The sequence below is a fragment of the Polistes dominula genome, unplaced genomic scaffold (assembly GCF_049000335.1).
Source record: "Polistes dominula isolate Pdom_NZ unplaced genomic scaffold, Pdom_raw_medaka contig_49, whole genome shotgun sequence".
Lineage (NCBI taxonomy): Eukaryota > Metazoa > Arthropoda > Insecta > Hymenoptera > Vespidae > Polistes > Polistes dominula.
In genome coordinates, this window is record NW_028300914.1 from 5101525 (window position 1) to 5121210 (window position 19686).

General features: G+C 30.4%; 1 protein-coding gene across 3 annotated transcripts; it reads right to left on the bottom strand.

Annotated features, from left to right (window-relative positions):
• Window positions 1–94: 94 nt before the first annotated feature.
• Window positions 95–18795, bottom strand: Nep2 (M13 family metallopeptidase neprilysin 2). Of its 3 annotated transcripts, none has more exons than XM_015318281.2 (10): window positions 18344–18795; window positions 6558–6703; window positions 4291–4383; window positions 3973–4218; window positions 3680–3891; window positions 3427–3603; window positions 2829–3323; window positions 2449–2740; window positions 2111–2361; window positions 95–2031 (listed from the first exon to the last, which is right to left on the bottom strand). In XM_015318281.2, exons 1-10 carry the CDS (start codon window positions 18373–18375, stop codon window positions 1693–1695), a joined length of 2283 nt encoding a protein of 760 aa, XP_015173767.1. In that variant the 5' UTR covers window positions 18376–18795; the 3' UTR covers window positions 95–1692. The 3 variants fall into 3 exon arrangements, with proteins under 3 accessions (XP_015173767.1, XP_015173766.1, XP_015173765.1); XM_015318280.2 differs by having other exon boundaries at window positions 4291–4401; XM_015318279.2 differs by having other exon boundaries at window positions 4291–4416.
• Window positions 18796–19686: the final 891 nt, after the last annotated feature.

A 19686-nucleotide genomic window follows, 5' to 3' on the forward strand; every position in this document is an offset into this window, starting at 1 on the left:
TCAAATTCAAATGAGGTATAATTACATTTTTCTTGATGACACAACTTATCACCAATTTTATTTTAATATTCAATTAAGTTTTGCAGTAAAGTAATTCTCTTTAAAACATGATTTATTGAATTTTTTTTAATTTAAAATTGATTGTAAATAGAAACGATATTATATACATAAGCCTTGATTATTATTATAAATATAATTAACAGCCCAATTATACTAATTGTAATATAGCATGATTCATCGATAATACCTATCCTTTATTTATTGTCCAATTGAATTCCAATACAATTTGATTTAAATTTATTATACATTAAGTAATTAGATTTTTTAACGAATTTTTTTACATGATTTCATAAAAAGTTTAATTATATTTATTTTGTGTGTAGATTTAAAAAATTTTTATTAGTTTTAAATCCTTATATTATTAACAATCCGTACAGGGATCATTCGAGGCTCATACGAGACCTTTGCATGAACGATCCGTATATGAAACGCTAGTAACGAAAGTGTGTTAAAAAAGTAGATAATAAAAAATGGATGTTGAGCCAAGAATTATATACGTAAAAAGTTTGATAATATAAAAAGCAAGGACATATATTTTTTTTTCTTATTGTTACTGTGACATAATTATAATATGATTAATACTAGATAGTCTAAGTACTTCGAGACGGTAACTATAGATAACAATTATATATTGCTCCAATGAGCTTAGTCACCATTTTTAAAAAAAAGTACCAACGGAACTGTTTCTTGTTATTATTGATTAATATTACAAAAAAAAATATATATATATATATATATATATATATTTAGAAAATAAATCTCAAATATTTTATCAGGAAAAAACATTAACAATCATAAGCGTTGCTTTTTAATTTTTTAAAAGAATTTTTCCGATCCCTTAAGAACAATATTTTCACATTTTCATACGAGTTGTTAAAGAAGTATTTAAAAATCATATTTAGTTCCAATAAATGTGGTACTTTTTTACTATAATATCATAATCAATGTTAACGATAGAAAATTTAATAAAACCTAAAAAGAAAAACAAACAAAAAAATCGCATAAATGCGGGCTTGCAACAATTGTCTCATTGAGACACACGTTTAAATGTAAAATTTAACGAGAAAATAAAAATTAATAATTAACGGCGCTCTCAACAATAATCGATGTATCATTCGCTTGTATTATTTACAGAACACGTAGCATAAACGAGATATAATTAATTTTTCTTTTTTTTCATATATATATAAAAAGACAATAGTCGTTCATAAACTCGACATTTGAAACACCAGGATTTATTTTACATATAAAGCGTAAAATTCAATCCGATTATATATGATCGATCACAAAGCGACTTAATCCGACCATTATCCAGAAACACCAATAGATAACTCTTTTTAAGATTTCATTTTTTTTTTCGACTTTTAGAATTGTATTTGAAAAATGAAAATATAATTTCTTTTGACGAAATATCTTCGTTGTTTCTATAAAGCATTGAGTGCAAACCATATTCATCCTTTGAGGATATCAATCCATCGGTCTGCTAAATATCAACGATGCACAAACATACTTAACGCATATGCATGCTTATATATCGGAAACGCATTGTCGTTGCTTTTTTTTTTTTTGACTAACAAGAAGATAAAGAATTAGTCGACCAACGTTGAAGATGGAAAGTGAATCTGGTCAGGTTTACCAAACAGCACACTTCTTCTCAGGATTCATTTTCGAACCAAGCGGACAATTAAAGTCTTTAGAAAATTCGTTCATATTTGAGAAAGGACCTAAAACACGAAATTCTCCTGGACTATGGAATCCAGTGGTAATGCGAAGCTTCATCGCTTCTGGTCGATATTTGCTGCACCAAGTATTGGCAGCACTAATCCAAAACATTTGTTCGGGCGTATAGGAAAGTCCTGGTAATTTTGGTTCGGGGTGATTTCTTTTGACCCATTCTTTGTAAGCAAAGTAGGCTTCTTTGATGCCACCATTATCCGCAATATTTTCACCTTGCGTATTAATACCATTTAACTGTGATCATAAAAATAATGAATTAATGTCTTAATTAAGATTTGATGAATTATGAAGAATAAGAGAAAGGTTTTCGTACGTTCAAACCAACTTCCTCGACCGTGTAATTTCCATATTGGTGAACAATACATTCAGCTCTTTCTAAATAATTTTCTTTAGTTTCTGGTGCCCACCAATCGACGAGATTTCCTTCTTTATCAAATTGTCTGCCTTGATCATCGAAACCGTGGGTAATTTCATGGCCAATAACAAATCCGATAGCACCGTAATTCATATACCGTGGTCGATCGTTGTTGAAGAAAGTTCCTTGAAGAATACCGGCTGGGAATTCTGATCAATCATATTAATAAAATTATATTCAGTATTATAATTAAAAAAAAAATAAGGAAGATTTTTAAGATTAGAGAAAAAACGTACGAATGCTGTTTTCTATAGATGAATAAAATGCGTTAACGATAGCTGGTCTTCCATGAGTAACCCAATCACTCTTGTTTACAGGTTTCCTAAGTTTGCTGAAAGAATATTCCGTTCCGAAGAGAGTTAAGTTTAAAATACTTTCGAGATAACTTCCATCGGTCAATTCAAGTTTCTTATAAAATTCTTCAAGTTTTTTATCATCCAATAATTCGTCGGGATAAGCAATGTGACTGGACATCGATTCAGCTTTGTCCAAAGCACTTTCTTTAGTATTTTCGTCCATCCAGTCGACCTAAAAAAATAATAAATGTATAACAACATTTTAAACATGCAATTAATTTTGAAGAATTAGTAAGATATTAGAGAAATAAATGTTTTACCTTTTTCAAAATTTTCTTAAATTCTTCTCTGATATCCGAGACCATTTCAATTGCATTTTTCTTAGCATCTTCTTTGAAATATTTCCTTACGTACATCGCACCAACGCTTATCGATAAACTTCCCGAAACTATGTCAACGCATTCCTTCCATCTGGCTTCTCTCTCAGTTTTGCCACTCAAAGCTGTCGAATATTGAAGTTGCCTTCTTCTGATGTTCTCCGTAAGATAACTGACCGATCCGGCAGCTGCCCTCCACATGACATAATTAGCTTGAATCCTTTTCGGCGTCTTACTCAAAAGTTCTTCCAAACTTGTAATATAACTTGGCACGCTAACTATCACCACTTCATTTTCATCAACCTGTACGGTCGGTGCTAATATCGTATTAAAATATTCCTTCCATGGAATGCTTGGAAAGTTCTTGTTCAATTCAGTTATGGTCATTGGGTTGTATAACAACGTTGCGTTACGTCGTTTTTCATTGGGCAATGATATCTGGAAAAAAAGACATAAAAAAAAAGAAATCAAGATTATCGAAATGATCTTGACCAATCGTAACACAAAAGTCACGAATAATAATTCCAAACTTAAAACTTACATTAGCAAGTTTCATTTCGAATTCCAATGATTCTTTAAGTTCAGTTTTAGCTCTGTTTTTGTCTGCTCCAAGTATTACAGCAATATCAACCATGTAATCATAATAAGCTTGCACGATTTTATCATCAAATCCCTTGGACAAATATTCGCGTGATAAACCGAGCGAAGCTTGATCCAACTGAAAGGAAATATTTATCAGAGTTCTTGTTTGATTTTTACAAAGATCGTTGAGAGATAAGTATTTTTATACTTACATCAATAATGCGCATTGTGCTATTCTTTAAATCTACGCCGATGCTAAAGTCTATGAAATAATCTACGGAATAACCTTTTGTTCTGAATTTGTAAACCGAATCTATCCAATTGAAATCTTCCTCTTTCCAATTGTCACCTTCTAACACAGGCCAACCACCTAATGTTTTCAAAATATTATGCAAAGGTTCCAAACCTCTTTCTTCGATAGCCGCTAAAAAATAAAAATACAAACAAATAATTAGAATTATATACAAAATTCTAAACAATTGTACAACAGAACAGAATTACTTACTTTTATTCATACAAGTTTTATAAAAGATCTTAGCTAACGTGAACGGTTTTGGCTCATTCGGTGGACTCTTCTCTTCGATGCTGGTTCTAAGTTGTTGTTGAAGATTATCACTGATAATACTAAACGTATTTACGCTAGTCTTGTCGTCCGGAATGATGGTGGATTTGAGAAAACCACCGCAAGCGAATTGGTAAAAATCATCGCAGGGTTCTACGTCGGAATCCATGTTCTCCAATATTTTTGAAGCTGTATTCAAATGAATTTCAAAATTGTTATGACATATGACAATTTTTTTTTTTTTTTTTTTATAAAACTCACCGGTGTGTACACATCCTGGAGAAACGCATATGTTTTGTTTCTCTGTTGATTGACGATTGATGGTTGTACCTTTGATTACTTGCAGAGCTTCCGCTGTGGATGGTAGTTGGTCTGAATTAGCAACAGCTAACGGCGCGTGCAGATGATTTGCGTGCAGATGCAGATTGGTGAGGATAAGAAAAAATAAAATACGAAAATATGTGATATTAGTATTAAGCTAATTTATTTTTCTAAATTAGTAATATCAGTAAATAAAAAAAACCAAAACTCTATTTGCAAGCAATAATGTATTGCAAATAAAAAAGCAAATACGCAATTAGGATTCTAAGTGATTCATAATAGTAATAATACTTTTATGTTAAATATACCGGATGTTAATAATACCGAAGGTTTAAAGCATAAAACTAGTCCAGATATTTTATTTTATTTTATTTTTTTTCGAAATTTTCCATAGATAGTGAATTGTAATAATAACTCAAAACAAAATGATTCACTCGACGAGTCATTACACATTATTTTTCTCCTTCTAAAATAAATATCAGAACTACTTAAATGATTTTTTGGGGGGGGGGGAAGAGGGAGGAAGATTCTTTTAAACTTCGAATGAGAATAGAAATTCATTTGCCATCTTTTTTTTTTTATCTCGTCAAAAGTAAAAAAAATTGTTTGGTTTTGTTCCGATAAATTCGGTTCTGGGTAGTTAAGTTTTTTCAAGGTCAATGAAATAAATTTGGACGTGTGTGTTTATTAATTGTTTAATCAAGGGAATTAGAATAGAATAGAAAAAGAAAAGAAAAAGTGATAGCACGCGAAATCGATAAATTTCATTCTTCTGGATTGAGTTCTGTAGTCAATACCGTTGCGATTTATTATACTTAATGGTGAACATGAATCGTTTAACCCAACTTTATGCTCTTCACCTCGTGTCGTAAGAAACGAAGATCGATTAATCTTGATTATATATCGAGTCAACTGCTTAATGTTTGTACCGAATTGAAATAATTGTGTTCGACATAGATTATCGGACTATTTGACGAAGAACCAAGTCGTAAAACGGATGACAAACAATGCGAGATCAATAAGATCAACATTCTAATCGATAATACTTAACTCGATGTCTTTATACACGATCTTTAGATCTTGTTCAGTACTTAGCGTATGTAATAATTTCGTTAGTAAAAGCGAATACGCTGTTTTAATAAATTTTCATATTTTTTAATGTAATAATATTCATTTGAGATGATTTATAATTAATGCATCCCCCTAATTATAATTGGAGTAAGTTAAAAAATTGAACAAATATTTTCATTCCGAAGTAAATCATAAAATGAATTGTTATATTTTCTTATTGGCTGTGTAGACTTTGGGTCCCGTTTGATTGAAGGATTCTTTTCGTAGTGAAAAAAAGATATAAATAAAAAGAATTTAAATTAGAAATTTAAGACTAAATAAATGATACCCAATTTTATTGAACAATTTTTCACCATAAAATGGTGAATTAGTCACATCAATTAATCCAAATTCGGATTAATTTGGGTTAATTGAATAATCCCTTACGATGATAGTCTTAGCACCCTCAAAGTTGTTGGTTCAACTCTGTTTTTTCTTTTTGATTCATGTCAGTTCGTTGTTATAATTACGATTGCATAGTCAAAAACTTTTTTATTACCGGAAGTTCTTTTTTTCTGATTTGTTGGTTGTAAATAAGTTAATCTTTAAATTGTAAGAGTCGAATGTGATTTCTTTGGTTTCTCTCTTTTTTCTTTTCTATTATTTTTAATCTATCATGATTTCGATATCGTAGAAAACATTGATCGACTAAAAATATCGTTACGATTGAATGTAAATTAAAACTCAAACACTTAGAAATACTTTTCGGTGTTATCGATCCCAATGCTTACGTATTTTCTAGTTTAATGCGAATTACTTCGACTTGGTTAGTGACTAACTTTCAAAACACTATTGATTCTGACGCGATTCATGTAATCTCAACGATTCCAAAAATATTCTTATGCGTCAGAATCAGCTACAGGGATTAATGTTTTTCCTTTATTTTCTTTTTTTATATTTTTTTCTCAATCATATGATATACAAATCGGACGTCACTGAGAGTTCACCCTGCTGACTCGAACGATCAACAAGAATCGTAATCAAATTGATTCATTTTAAAATAATATTTATCGCGTTCTTGATTATTATGATTGTAGCATTGGATTAACAGGTGCGAATGAAAATGAATCATAAAAAAAATAAAAAAGTTTTTTTACCGTTCGATGATTGCTTGCAGGACGCTGTATTTGCGGCCAACACGCCAAGCGCGACAGCCAATGCGATGCATAAGAGGACACCGGACACTGCGATTACCGTTAATCCACGTTCCAAAGTCGATCGTCTCTTCCACCATGTTGGATTTCTGAAAACAAATATCAAGGTAAAGAAATATCAAATGTTTATGCAGAAACGCTTTTAGGTATACTTTTTATCTGCTAAAACCAAGGGCTCTTGTTCAATCAAGAGATCCCGTTTAGGGTAAACGATGAAAAATTTTAAAACAAAATTATACAAAGTTTTATTTAAAAAGAAAAGAATTTCTTGATAAAATGACGAACAAATCCAATTAACCTAATCTTGAATTAATTAGGTAGGTTTTCATTATTAGTTCAAGGTTCTCAAAGTTTGGGTATCCATGTTTTTAAACCTGTTCATACGAATTGTTCATAAAAATTGTCTTTAGGTTTGTATTATGCGTTTGTTTTCTAACAATTTATTTTAAACTATGAATGTACAAGAATGACTATTTAAAATTATAATGAACCATAATTAGAATGGAACGTGCAATGAACATGCGATGGTCATTTTTTTTCTTGTGTTTGTTGCACAATGCCATTCCTATTAAACTGATAAGAGTATGAATTGTCTTTTGCTCATGTTTAATGAGGAATTACGGATTATGCAAAAATTCAAGTGTTTTCCCATTCAAATTCTTGTCGTTAAATGAAAAAATATCAACGGTAAAGGATTGAGACATTTCCTTCTTGCGCATTCACTTTTTTATAATTCTTTTCGATTGAACGATTTCTAGTAGCAAAAGGAAGTCGATAATATTTTTTTTTCGTTTAAATTCAATTAGGTGTGTCTCTGACGAATTAGAAAGAAACAAGGAATGGGACGATGGTTCTTGCCAGTTTTATCGACGAGATTAGGAAAGATTTGAAAGCTAGTTTCACACATGTACGTGTGTTTGTATGTGTGTGTGATTAAAGTTGAACCGTTGTTCGAGATAGGTAAAGAATAGATCGTTAAATTACACATATATACACATACTGTGAAACATTTTGTACGGAAATTAAAGGAGAGAAGAAAAAAGTGTCGTCTGTGCGGTTTCGCTTTTCTCCACGCTAAAAAAAATAATTGCGATAAAGCACGTAAGTACTTAAACTTACTGATTCATATGTACACACGTATAAATAATACAATATCGCAATAGTTTCGCGAGTTCTTTTGTTGTATTGTTATCACTGACGTGAGACCTGGTCATTCGATGATAATGAAAAAGGGAGTGTACAATCTAACTGATTAATATTTAAACCTAGGGATAAATAGTTTTCTCTATTTCAATGCTTTTTGTCTACCTACCACAACTTTCATTTTCTTTTCCTGAGAAACTTTCATTTTATTTCTAATCCATTTGCACACGGTTTACGCCCACGAATTTTCACACTTTACAATTTTCATTTTATCTCGATGATCAATTATCCATTAAGAGATGATAAAGATTTTTCACATGAAATGAGAGTTTCTAATATTTTACAAAGAAATGTTTTATTTACTTTGCAAATAAAAAAGAATCATTTTTTTATAATATTGTCATTTTTATGCAACAAGTGAACTGGCTATTTTGAAAAATATAAAATAATTATTGGAAACATCTTTGTATTATGACCCAAACGGGTCTCCCCCTCCATCTTTTTCCTTTATGGTGAGTAATAAAATACGAGTTTGAAAATGTGGCTGCATGAAAGGTGCCGTTTGCGATACGGTGCACACTTTCAATCCGGTTTATGTTCGAAGCTTGCTCTGAGACTCGTGCCGTTCACGCACATGAATATATATCTACGTAGTAGTAAAGTACTTAACTTAGGCCAATGCCGAGCATCGCAATAGGAGTCTCATACTCTACGGCACGATGCAACCGAGTGTAATGACCTCTTCGATGCAATATGCGTTGCCACAACATTTCGGATACGCATACAAATATTTATCATTAATCTTCGCAATTCAAAATCAGAATATCAAGTAGAACACAGATTTGAATTTTAACCATTATTATTTTAAAGATTAAATAAGTAACTTATAAAATTTGCTTACAATAAAATGAACAAATTTCAATGAAATATTTGAAAATATGATGAAAGATTGAGAACCAAATTGATCGTAATCAATTGAGAACTTTAATACTGTTCAATTAATTTATTGCACAATAATTATAGTATTTCCTTCGGTTAAGATTTATGATATTTATGTTATGAGTTGGATAAATGATTGAAAATATTAATCCACCGAACACGTAATTTAATTGGATATTTTATTCGGTGGAAACTTGTACGGATAAATGGCGGGGACCACGCCACGGTTGGATAATTGGGAGAAAGTGTTATTTTATTTCCCGATTGGCGCAAGTCGTTAAGAAAAACCTTAAATTCCATTGGACGTTAAATCGATATTGATTGGATCTTTACTGGTCATCGTTCGCGTGGTAAAGAAACATTTTATTCGTAATCGAACTTCGTTAGAGAATCTTAAGAATGCAACAGGTTCCTTGTCCTCGGTGCAAAATTAATTTCAATTTATTTTCGACTTTCTGCAGACATTTTTTTTTTTTTAGTTTTTTCTCATATTTCTGCGACCACATATAGGGTCAGTAGTCACGTAACATGTAACTTCGTACAACTACCAATTAAATTTAATTAAAATAAATAATTAATATGTAAAAGTTGTATTATTTATGTGATAAATCATTGGGTGTTGCATAAATTCAGTATCACGTATGATGTTTAATATTCTTATTTGATAGATTGCAGTCAAACAAAATTAAAATAAAATAAATAACTAACATGTAAGGTTTACTTAAACGTTTATTATTCGAATGGTAATAGAAAATAATTATAGCCGTTGGACAAATTAAATCGATGATTTAACAATCGATATAGCAATTTCCATAAAGATTATGTTAGATAACGATCCGATTTTTTACTTCGTTTTATGACCATAACGAGATTTATCGATGAAGATGCGATATTCCTCGTATTTCCTAGTCGTTGTATGAAGCAAGCAGAATTAGGTTCCTGTTCGATCTCGAATTTGTCGCACCAGTGATCAGAAAATCTAATTTACGCTCGTGATATGGCAAACGAGATCGATCATCATACGAGAAATGATGAACTTTTAAAGATTTTGTTAACAACTAAATTTAATTCCAACAGGTTTTCAAAATAAATCTATTCTTTACTAAAATACTTTATTACACGAACGGTAAAATGATTGGTTAAAGATTTTCAATACAAATTTTCTATTCAATACTATTTTATTATATAGAAAAATTATTTTTATTTATTAATTAATTTGATATTGAATTTATCATTAAGTAAATATCAGTTGTAATATAAAAAATCGAACGAATTTTCTTGTGATAAATTAGTGGATTATAAAATTGATTTCTAATGATAAATAAAAAAAAATAATAAATTAAACAGATCTCGAAGTTTTTCACGTCATACTTGTGTATTTAATTCGTAGAAATCGTTGCTATAGTTGTTTCTCGTATTAGTAATCGAGTCTCGTTCGACATCGGCACGGTAACCTTTTGACAAGACAACTTGGCTGGCAAAGCCTTGAATCGGAACGGTCGATCGTTTAACATACTTTTCATGGGGGAAAAAAAGGAAAAAAAGGGAAGGGATGGTGGTTGGAGGGGGGCGGGGGTAAAAACAAACTAAGAAAGACGAATCCAACACGATCGATCGATCGAACGGTTGAACGGTCGATCGTGTGAGCACGTCGAGTACTACATACTCTAAAAAAGGATGCAGACTGCATGTTAACACTAAACGCACCTACAAAAAACCTGTAACGAGCGACCGGTTTTTAATTTTCAATTAAAATTCTGCACCCAATGTTACTACTTATCGTTCATTTAATTTTTTACAATTATTATTTTATTTATTATTTCAAACGAGTATATCTAATTACAACCATTATTATCAACAATTGATCGTAAAAGAAAATATAATATAAATTTGTTTAAAGTAACAGTAACGGTAATAATTGTTATATTTAAATAATATTTAAATTGGATAAAATTAAATATAAATTTTTCTTATTGAAATGACTCAATCCAGTCATTTTGATGAAATCATCATTCCTTCCTCTATTCGTATCGTTTTTCTTCGTTTAAATTTATATCTTTTTCTTTATCTTCAATAACCTTCAACATTACACATGCTATTGTCTTCGTCTTCTTGATTTTCATTTTTCACCTTCCCTCATCTCTTTTATGGTTCCTCACGCGACATACAGTGGGTAGTTGATAACCGTACATCTTCTCATTTCCGCAAATTACTAAGATCACGGAAGACGAATTAATTTGCTCGCTTGTGAATTTTATATGACAATTATCAAATCATATTATCACGCGGCTATAAATTCACATCAAGGTCAATAATATTTCCTTATGATTCTCTTATTCTTCGTGTTATTCACAATTTCCAATTAAAATCTTTTACTTCAATTTAAGAAAATTTTCAAAATTCTAATAAAAAAACAGACAGAATATGTGTCTTACGTAGGAAAAAATTTTTCCTCGATTCATTAGTAAATACAAGTAGAATTTAAAAACGTCATTGATTAAAAAAAAAAAAAAATCGTAAAGTTTGTACGCATCAGGGTAAAGTAATAGAATAAAGACGAAAAGACCTTGGTTAACATCAAAATTTATTCCTATCTCTAGGCCAGTCACTTTGATGAGAGACAAATGCGATCCGACTACAAACGATTGGAAAGGTGCTCTGAAGAATACGAACAACTCGTTCCTGGTTCGTAGGTTTGTAAACTTAAAAGCTTATTGTTGCATATATATAACATGGATAGAGGAAATAAATTACGTATGATGTGGGTTTCCCCTTCTCCACTCGGTTCAATTTCTCTTACAATATATGTCTCGTGTCCCTTATTTTCGAATCCTATTTTAAATACACATGTGTGTGTGTGTGTGTGTGTTTTTGTATGTATGTGTGGATAAATTTAAGTGTTAGTAATTTTGTATGGAAGTTTGTCGTTGTATTCTATACGTTTACAGGTATACATTTGAATCAAAACGTTTCTGTACTCTTTGACGATCCTCACACAAATAAACACACAGGCTCATACATAAGCAAACAATTGGGACTACTGTAAGCATACGAAATTTCAAGGTGTCTCTTGAAAATATAGGAGTCAATATTTCGAGTATATATACTACGAACAGCTTGGCATACTTTTTAACGATAATTGTATTTATCCTTATATATTAATTGGTTAGTTGCTAAAGGCCAGTTACTTGGTACTCGTAAACGTCATTTCCTGTAGAAAGTAACACTTCTGTTTATGGAATGATGAAAGAAAATAACAGATTAGATGAAGACTCGTCCACCAATTAACGTGATCCCTGTATGTACAATTTTACCAAAGAATTTTTATATTGGAGATTTTAACACGTTAGTTAAATTTAGGAAAAACAAAGTTGTTCTTATTACCAGAATAAACTGGCTGATCAGTTGCGGTTAACGGGACTAACAGAACTAATGTAACATAACTAGACGATAAGTGAAAGATGTCGCGATATACTGATCGTTTTCGCTTTATTTGCTACGCTGCCAAAGATAATATTTTCGAAATCTACTTGCGTAACGTTTCCTTTGAGCAAGAATAATTCTGAACCCGTGTGTCTGTTAATTCTTGAGATTGGCGAGATATTATAACGCGTTTCTTTAATAATTATTCGAAAACTTATAATTTTATGACACTCCCTATCATTTATTTCTTTTTAAATTACTAGTTTTTGCAAATACAAGGATATAAAGGAAAAAAAATAATGATTTAATACAAAATAATAGAGAATGGAAAGTAATTCTTGCTAACAGTGTACAATACTGTAATTTATTTTTATTTAATACTTGATTATTTATCATTATTATTTCTATTAAAAATAATTTTTGGGCTGAGTGTTAGCGAAGAGTGCAAAGTGTTCGACTAGTGATCTTTAATTCTCAACAACCATACCAAATCGAGAGATTGAATCTTTCCTAAGTAAGAAAAATAAAAGAAGGAGAAGAAGCATCAATTATTACTTCATCACATTCTCAAGCTTTACACAACAACAACAACAATAATTTTTATTACATTTAATTACAATGTTGTTTCTATTTAATTGTTTATTTTTAGTAGCACGTACAAATGAAGAAAAAAAGAAACAGAAAGATTAATAATCATATAAGAACAGAGGATAGAAGATGGAAAATAATTTTCGGGTACACTGTACAATATCTCATATTATTTGTATTAAATACTTTATTATTTTTTAATATATATAATTTCAATAAAATAAATAACTTTTATACTAATACGAATGGATAAAGAATTAATGCGAAAAATAAATGAAATAATAGATAAAGAGAGAAAGTAATATTTGTGGTTGTGCCAGTGGCTTTTAAACAAGATCACGTCTAACGTGATTTTCTTTTTCTACGATATAAAACACGAATCTCTTCCGCTTATTTTTCTCTTACTTCCTCTTTCGTTCCTTCATCCTTCTTTTCTTCTCGAAACACACACACACACACACACACACATATATATATATATATATTACATATCTATGTAAGTACTTACATTTACCAAACACGAGATTATGCAACCGACAGACTGCGATGCGATATCGCGGAAATTATCGAATGCAACATCTACGTTGCTCTTTCCTATCATCTCTTCTTGCAGAACCACAATGTTGTTCGGTTTCGCAATAGATACACGCAGGACACGCGAATAAACTCGATGACAAATAAATTTTCTATGGATAATAAAGTTGCAACAACAAGAATCAAATTAATCAAATATTTGATTAGTTGCGCAATTGAATAATTTCATTCATTTAATCATATAAAAAATATTCACAGTAATCATAGATTTTGATTGAAGATAATCAAGTATTTCAAATCACAATATGCAATTTAATTTAACGATAATAATTAATTGCAATTAATAATATTCGAAGTATCCAATAAGATTAGGTTGATTATAATTCATGGTACGTTAAATGAATTGTGACACCATAACCGTTGCAACTTCGTTAACAGGAGTCACTGTTAATTAATTTGAGTACCGACTTAAGTGTAGAACACTGTTAACTCTAAGTATCAAAGTTCACTCAAATTTGAATCTTATGAAATGAGGTTAAATCATAGAATTTTACGAAGATTCAAATGTTTATCGTAACAATTAAATCTTATTAAAATTCTTACTATAATTAAAATATTTAAGCCAATTTCTATTATCTTCTATCGTCAGATATTTGTTGTGTTATTTTTTTTATTTTTTTTATGTATTTTCCTCGATGTATCTGATTTCGCATTGAACGACACTATTTATCAACGTGCAACGTCGATTGCAACGGGTTCCACTCTCGCCTGGAATGACTACTGCAAGCTAAAGATAAATCAATTTCGATAATTGCGCGAGATATGGGATCGTTCATCGAACGATTGGTCGTTCGTTATAAGCGAGTTTATATGCTAGAGAGGATTTCTCTTCATTTTTTCCTCTTTTTTTCTCTCTTTATTTTGTTTAAAATGTTTCCTATTATTTTTCATTTTTTTTTATATTTTTAATTAATTTTCTCTATTTTTAATAAACACAAAGTCTGACAATATTTTTTACATTTTCTTTCACATCCATCAACGCATCCATTGCAGATGGTCTACGTCATTACGATTTTACTACTCATACATATATTTCTTTCCACTTGATCTGTGTATATGTGTGTATGTGTGTGTATGCCATCGATATATCCAACGTCAGAGTAGAAAACTTTTGTGTAAATTTTAATCGATGCTTAGGATTTATTCTTCCCTTTTTTTTTTTTTTATTTATTTTTAACAGAAACGTCTCGTATATTTCAATCATATTTCTCACGTTTATCGTTCGTTAATTTTACGAGACACATATTAATTGCTTTTCAAACATATAGGACAAATTTAACAGAAAACCAATCAATTTCGTTGACGGCTTGCATTATTCTATTTTCTATATTTATTTTTTTTATTGTCTCCTCTTTCGTTTTAATTATTTTTTCTTTTTTTCTTTAAAGTATGTGCAAATGTTATTCCTCATTATTACGGATCATCCATTATTTTGGTTCAATAACATCATTCAACGCTAATTCACTACCACTCGACAGAAAAATGTTAAAGCCTTTGTTCAAATGATTTTCGCTTAGATTTTCTGCCATGCTTCTTATATTCTTGATACAAGTTGCAACTTACGTAGACATTTGTAAACTTGTACCATGAACCGCAATAATGTCTCACGAGAATGAACGGTACTGGTTAACTTTCACTATTTTACCTCCGATTCAACCTTTTGTAGGTTTCACAAATTTTATATGTTTACATATCATCATCATCATCATCATGATCATCCATACATTTCTCATTTTATTTTTATATTCCTTTCACATTTGTATGTTGACACAAATTCTCTGATCCAAATTTATCGTTTAATTGATTTTTCTTTTTATGCCAACAAATTTAGCATTGCTCATCGAACTAAATTTTTTTCAAACAATTGGCGAGAACTTTTTAAGTAACCTTAGAATTTTTTAAATTAAAGGTTGTCTGAAAAAGTTTTATCAATTAAAATGAAAAATTGTATAATATTATACATTTTAAAAATAAAAATCGATTCGAGTTGTTAATGGATAATTCGATATTGTGAAACGAATCAAAGATTCTATTGGAAAAAATCGTATGATTAATCTATTAATCTGTAATAAAGGTAAACGCGAACAGGAAGACAAACGTAACGTGTTAAGTGAATTTCAATCCTTTCGTGCTGCACATAATGCATACATGCATACATACATCGTCTTATTTCGTTCCACTTTGGTGCAAAGTGCGTTTAACATGCAGAGCTCTATTGTTAGTAAGACCTCGATAATTGAATCGATCAACAAGTATACACTTTCAAACACTCTCATAAACCATATATACACATAAATGAGACAGTACTATAATATTCTTTGAAACAATTTCGACATATATTATTATATATCGACTTCTAACGAATTTATGAAAATAATTAACGCACTATAGATGCTATTGAATTTGTTCATTTTTCTTGTTAAATTTATTATACAACGAATTTGTATGATAATTTTATCGAAGTTATTTCGTACATTTTTTTCAAATAATATTTAAAGACAATTGAAAAGTTGTCGAGCGTAACATCAATGCCTGGTCGACGTGTTTTATCATCGTCAATCCTGACGTGCATTGAAATCACGAGATTTCTATTTCTATCGCGGAAGAAAATCGTTTAATTGTGCAACGTTGTTTCAAGTCTTGCGACTGGAAACGTGATCGACGAATTCGCCGGACTAGAAATAATTTACGTGAAAGTATATTTATAATTGAATAGAGAATAAGAGATAAAGAGAAAGAGTGAGAGAAAGATTAGTTGGTTGAAAATGATGGTTCAGTTCACCCTCACGATCACCTTGAATTAATAAAAAGAATTCCGAATGAACGGAATGAACGTTTGGAGAGATGATTTTTTTCTTTCTAGATGTAATTATTTCTGTAAGAAGATACACGAAACTTTTGATAAGATCTTGATAAGATCTCGATGTTGCAGCGATAAGGTAAAACTTGTAATAAAGAAGACTTTAGAACGGAATATCTCATTGGAAAGTTTATCTACTATCACGATTTCTCGTTGATTGAACGAGAAAGGTTTTTTAGATAATTATTCGAGAATAATTATTTCTCTTAACGTCTCGGATAGACGTTTCATTCTCTTTCAAGGTTTCTAAAAGATGTATAGAGAAAGTTATTGAAATGATTGAAACAATTAATAGAAAATTAAAATGTTTAATTTATTTAATAATGACTTATAATTAATCGTAAAGTAAATGTAAGTAAATTTTTGTGCAGTGTGAATTTTTTTCTTTAGAAAAGTCATGATAATTTTATTTATTTAGTTTAAGGGGACACGTCACCTTCGAGTGTAAAAAAAAGCGGTTTTTTTGTGAATTTTTTTTGCAGCCAGTTTTATTAATATCAATACAAATTTTTGGTATATGTAAGATATATATCTGAACTATATTCACAATTTTTTGTGTGTAAAAATATTGTAAATTGTGTTGTCTATGGCCACTTTTCGAAGAGTCCAAAAAAAAAGGTGATTTTCGGTGGCCCTCACTGGCAAAAATTGGTTCATCATAAACAAAAAAAACTGAGTGTTATCCTTTAGTAGAGATGTTGGCGCAGGAAATGAACGAAAGGAAAATTTGATTTTTTAATTTTAAAACAGTCGACTTTTTGCGAAAAAATTGACATTTTTGCAGAAAAATCGCCGAGTTTTTGAAGAAAAAAAAAATTGGCATTTTTTCGAAAAATCCTTTCGTTCATTCCCTAAATATGTGTATCTAGTATTACTGTACAAAATTTGGTAAGGATCGGATAAATGGTCTAGACGCAGCGAGGGCCACCGTTTTAAAAACGCGAATAGGAGAAATTAACGTTTAAAGTTTTGGTAACTTACTTGGAGCGCTACGGCGCGCTCCGTTTAAACTACAACAGTTTCGTAAATAATGCGTGAATCTTTACCAAAATTTGAAGAAATATTTTTGAAATAATATTCTTTCAGAAAATCGAAAAAAAAAATCGATTTTTTTGTTGACGTGTCCCCTTAGGCTAATGTAAGATAAAACAAATTGTAGTTAATAAAATATATCAAATTTATTTCATAGTTATTATTATTCAAAAATAATTTAAGTAAAATTTTGTTTGATTTAAATTGTTGCAAAATTACCATAATTTTATTTACTTAATTTAAGTTAAAAGAAAACATATTACTATCAATAAAAAATGAACAACTTGTTTACTAATTTATTATTATTAGCTGAAAATAAAAATTGTGAGTAAATTATCGTGAATGTAAATTATTGATAACTCATGAAAAGGTTTGATATATTTAATTGACGTAGCAAAACTTTCATCTCCTGTTTTATATATATATATATATATTACTTTTTATTCTCGATCGAACTTGACTGGTTTCACAAATTCACCGGCAAGTTTTTGCTAACGTTACGTAAAGTATCGGTAGACCTATCAAGCCGATAAAAATGTTCCTACGAACGTATAAACGCCCGAGTTGTTTCTATAAGTCTCCTATATACAGTTGAATCCCTCGTAAAAATCAACCGGGAAGAAAAGAAAGAAACATAAAACTTGTTACGGGAAAGCTGCATCTTACGATCGAGTAACCGTTTACCCACATTTGCTATCTCTCTCTTTCTCTCTATCTATCTCTCTTTCGTTTTATCTATGTAAACATAAAAAGATCCTATATTTCTCACACCATAAAATAATCAAACGTGGGAGTTTCTATTTTGTTTATACTACCGATCAAAAGAAAAAAAAAAGAAGAAGAAAAATAAAATGATCCCCTTATTTGATCTTTCCAAAGTTTATTTTAAAATAATCTTCAAGAAATGTCTTAAGTTCCTTTTTTCCAATGTTAAAAAATTAGATTTCATTAAACATTAGTGGAAAGATTTATAATAGACGATATAATATTTATTTGAACTTTCAAATTTTTTTTGTTATAATAACAGCTATCTTTTTTGTTTTCTTTTCTTTCCTTCCAAATATACGTAATTGTTCATAAATGAACTATTGTTCCTAATTTGAACAGTATAAAAAGGGAAAAGATTATGGCAATTTAATCAAAAACTCACTTAATGACGGTTTGCTTCATACTGTTGGTCATCTTCTCGTTGATTACAATGAAGCCCCTTTTTCTTCTTCTTCTTCTTCTTCTTCCTGAATCTTCTCAAATATAATATTTGACTGTCTTTCACCAACAAATCTAACGTTTATCTGACGAGAGTTCACTAGTTACACGATATAAACACACACCGAAGAAAAACAAGTTTGTAGTCCTTTATTTACAATATTCATCGGAGAGATTGGAATGGAAGTATTAAGGTGTTTATATTTTTTTTTTGTCTATTTTTAAAGTTATACTTCGAGAGAATATCTCCCCTCTCTCTCTATCTGTTTTTCTCGTTCTTTTTCTCTTATATTTCCTTTCTTTACCTAGTCGAGTCCGGAAACACATATATATGTGTATGTGTGTGTGTGTAACGATTTGGAGTGTGGCGCCGGACTGAACGGGCGCGCGCGATTCTCCTCGTATTTAAACGCCCTCTCCCTACCTCTCTGATCCTCTCTCAGTCAGTCTCTCCTTCCTAGCGCCACAGAGTTTCAACTACTCTCCTTTTTCTTTTTATATATCACCAATTTTCTCTCTCTCTCTCTCTCTCTCTCTCTTTTCTTTTTTGTCTTTCTCTTATTTTTTTATGATTCTGTCGCTCATTTTTTTCATCTCCCTTTTTCTTTCTCTTTTTCCAATTCTTTTTTTCTTGGCTTTCTCTCTCACCCTCCCTTCCGCTCTCTCTCTCTCTCTCTCTTATTTTTTTGACTGTGCCTCTTTCCTGTTTTATTGGCCTGTTTCTCTCATTTCTGATCTCTCTTTCTCCCTTTCTCTGTTATTTGTTGTTATTCTCTCTTCTTGCTCTCTCCTTCTCTCTCTTTCTCTCTCTTTCTCTCATTATTCCTGTTTTTCAGATATATTTTATTGACTTTCTCTTTCTCTTTTTCGTTGTTTATCTATTTTCCTGGATATTTTTCTATTTTTCTACCTTCTTCTTTCCCATTTTTTATCTCCTCTCTCTCTCTCTCTTTCTTTTTATTTGACCGTTTTCCCTCTCTTTTACCTAATATCCTTCTTCTATTGTTCTGTTTTCCTTTCTTTTCCCCTAATTTTCGTGTTCTTTCTTTATTTTCTATTCTTCTATTTTCTTCTCTTTATTCTTTTTCTAATTATCTTTTCTATTGTGTTTTCTTGATATTTTTCTTGTTCTATTTCTTTCTTAATTTTTCCCGTTACTTTACGTGATACTTTCAACGGGGAAAAGGTATGGTCAATCAAAATTATATCAACAGTATTAAATCTTATCCTTGATACAATATAGATACATGTGCATTGACCCTTTCTATTCTACTAACAATATCCTTC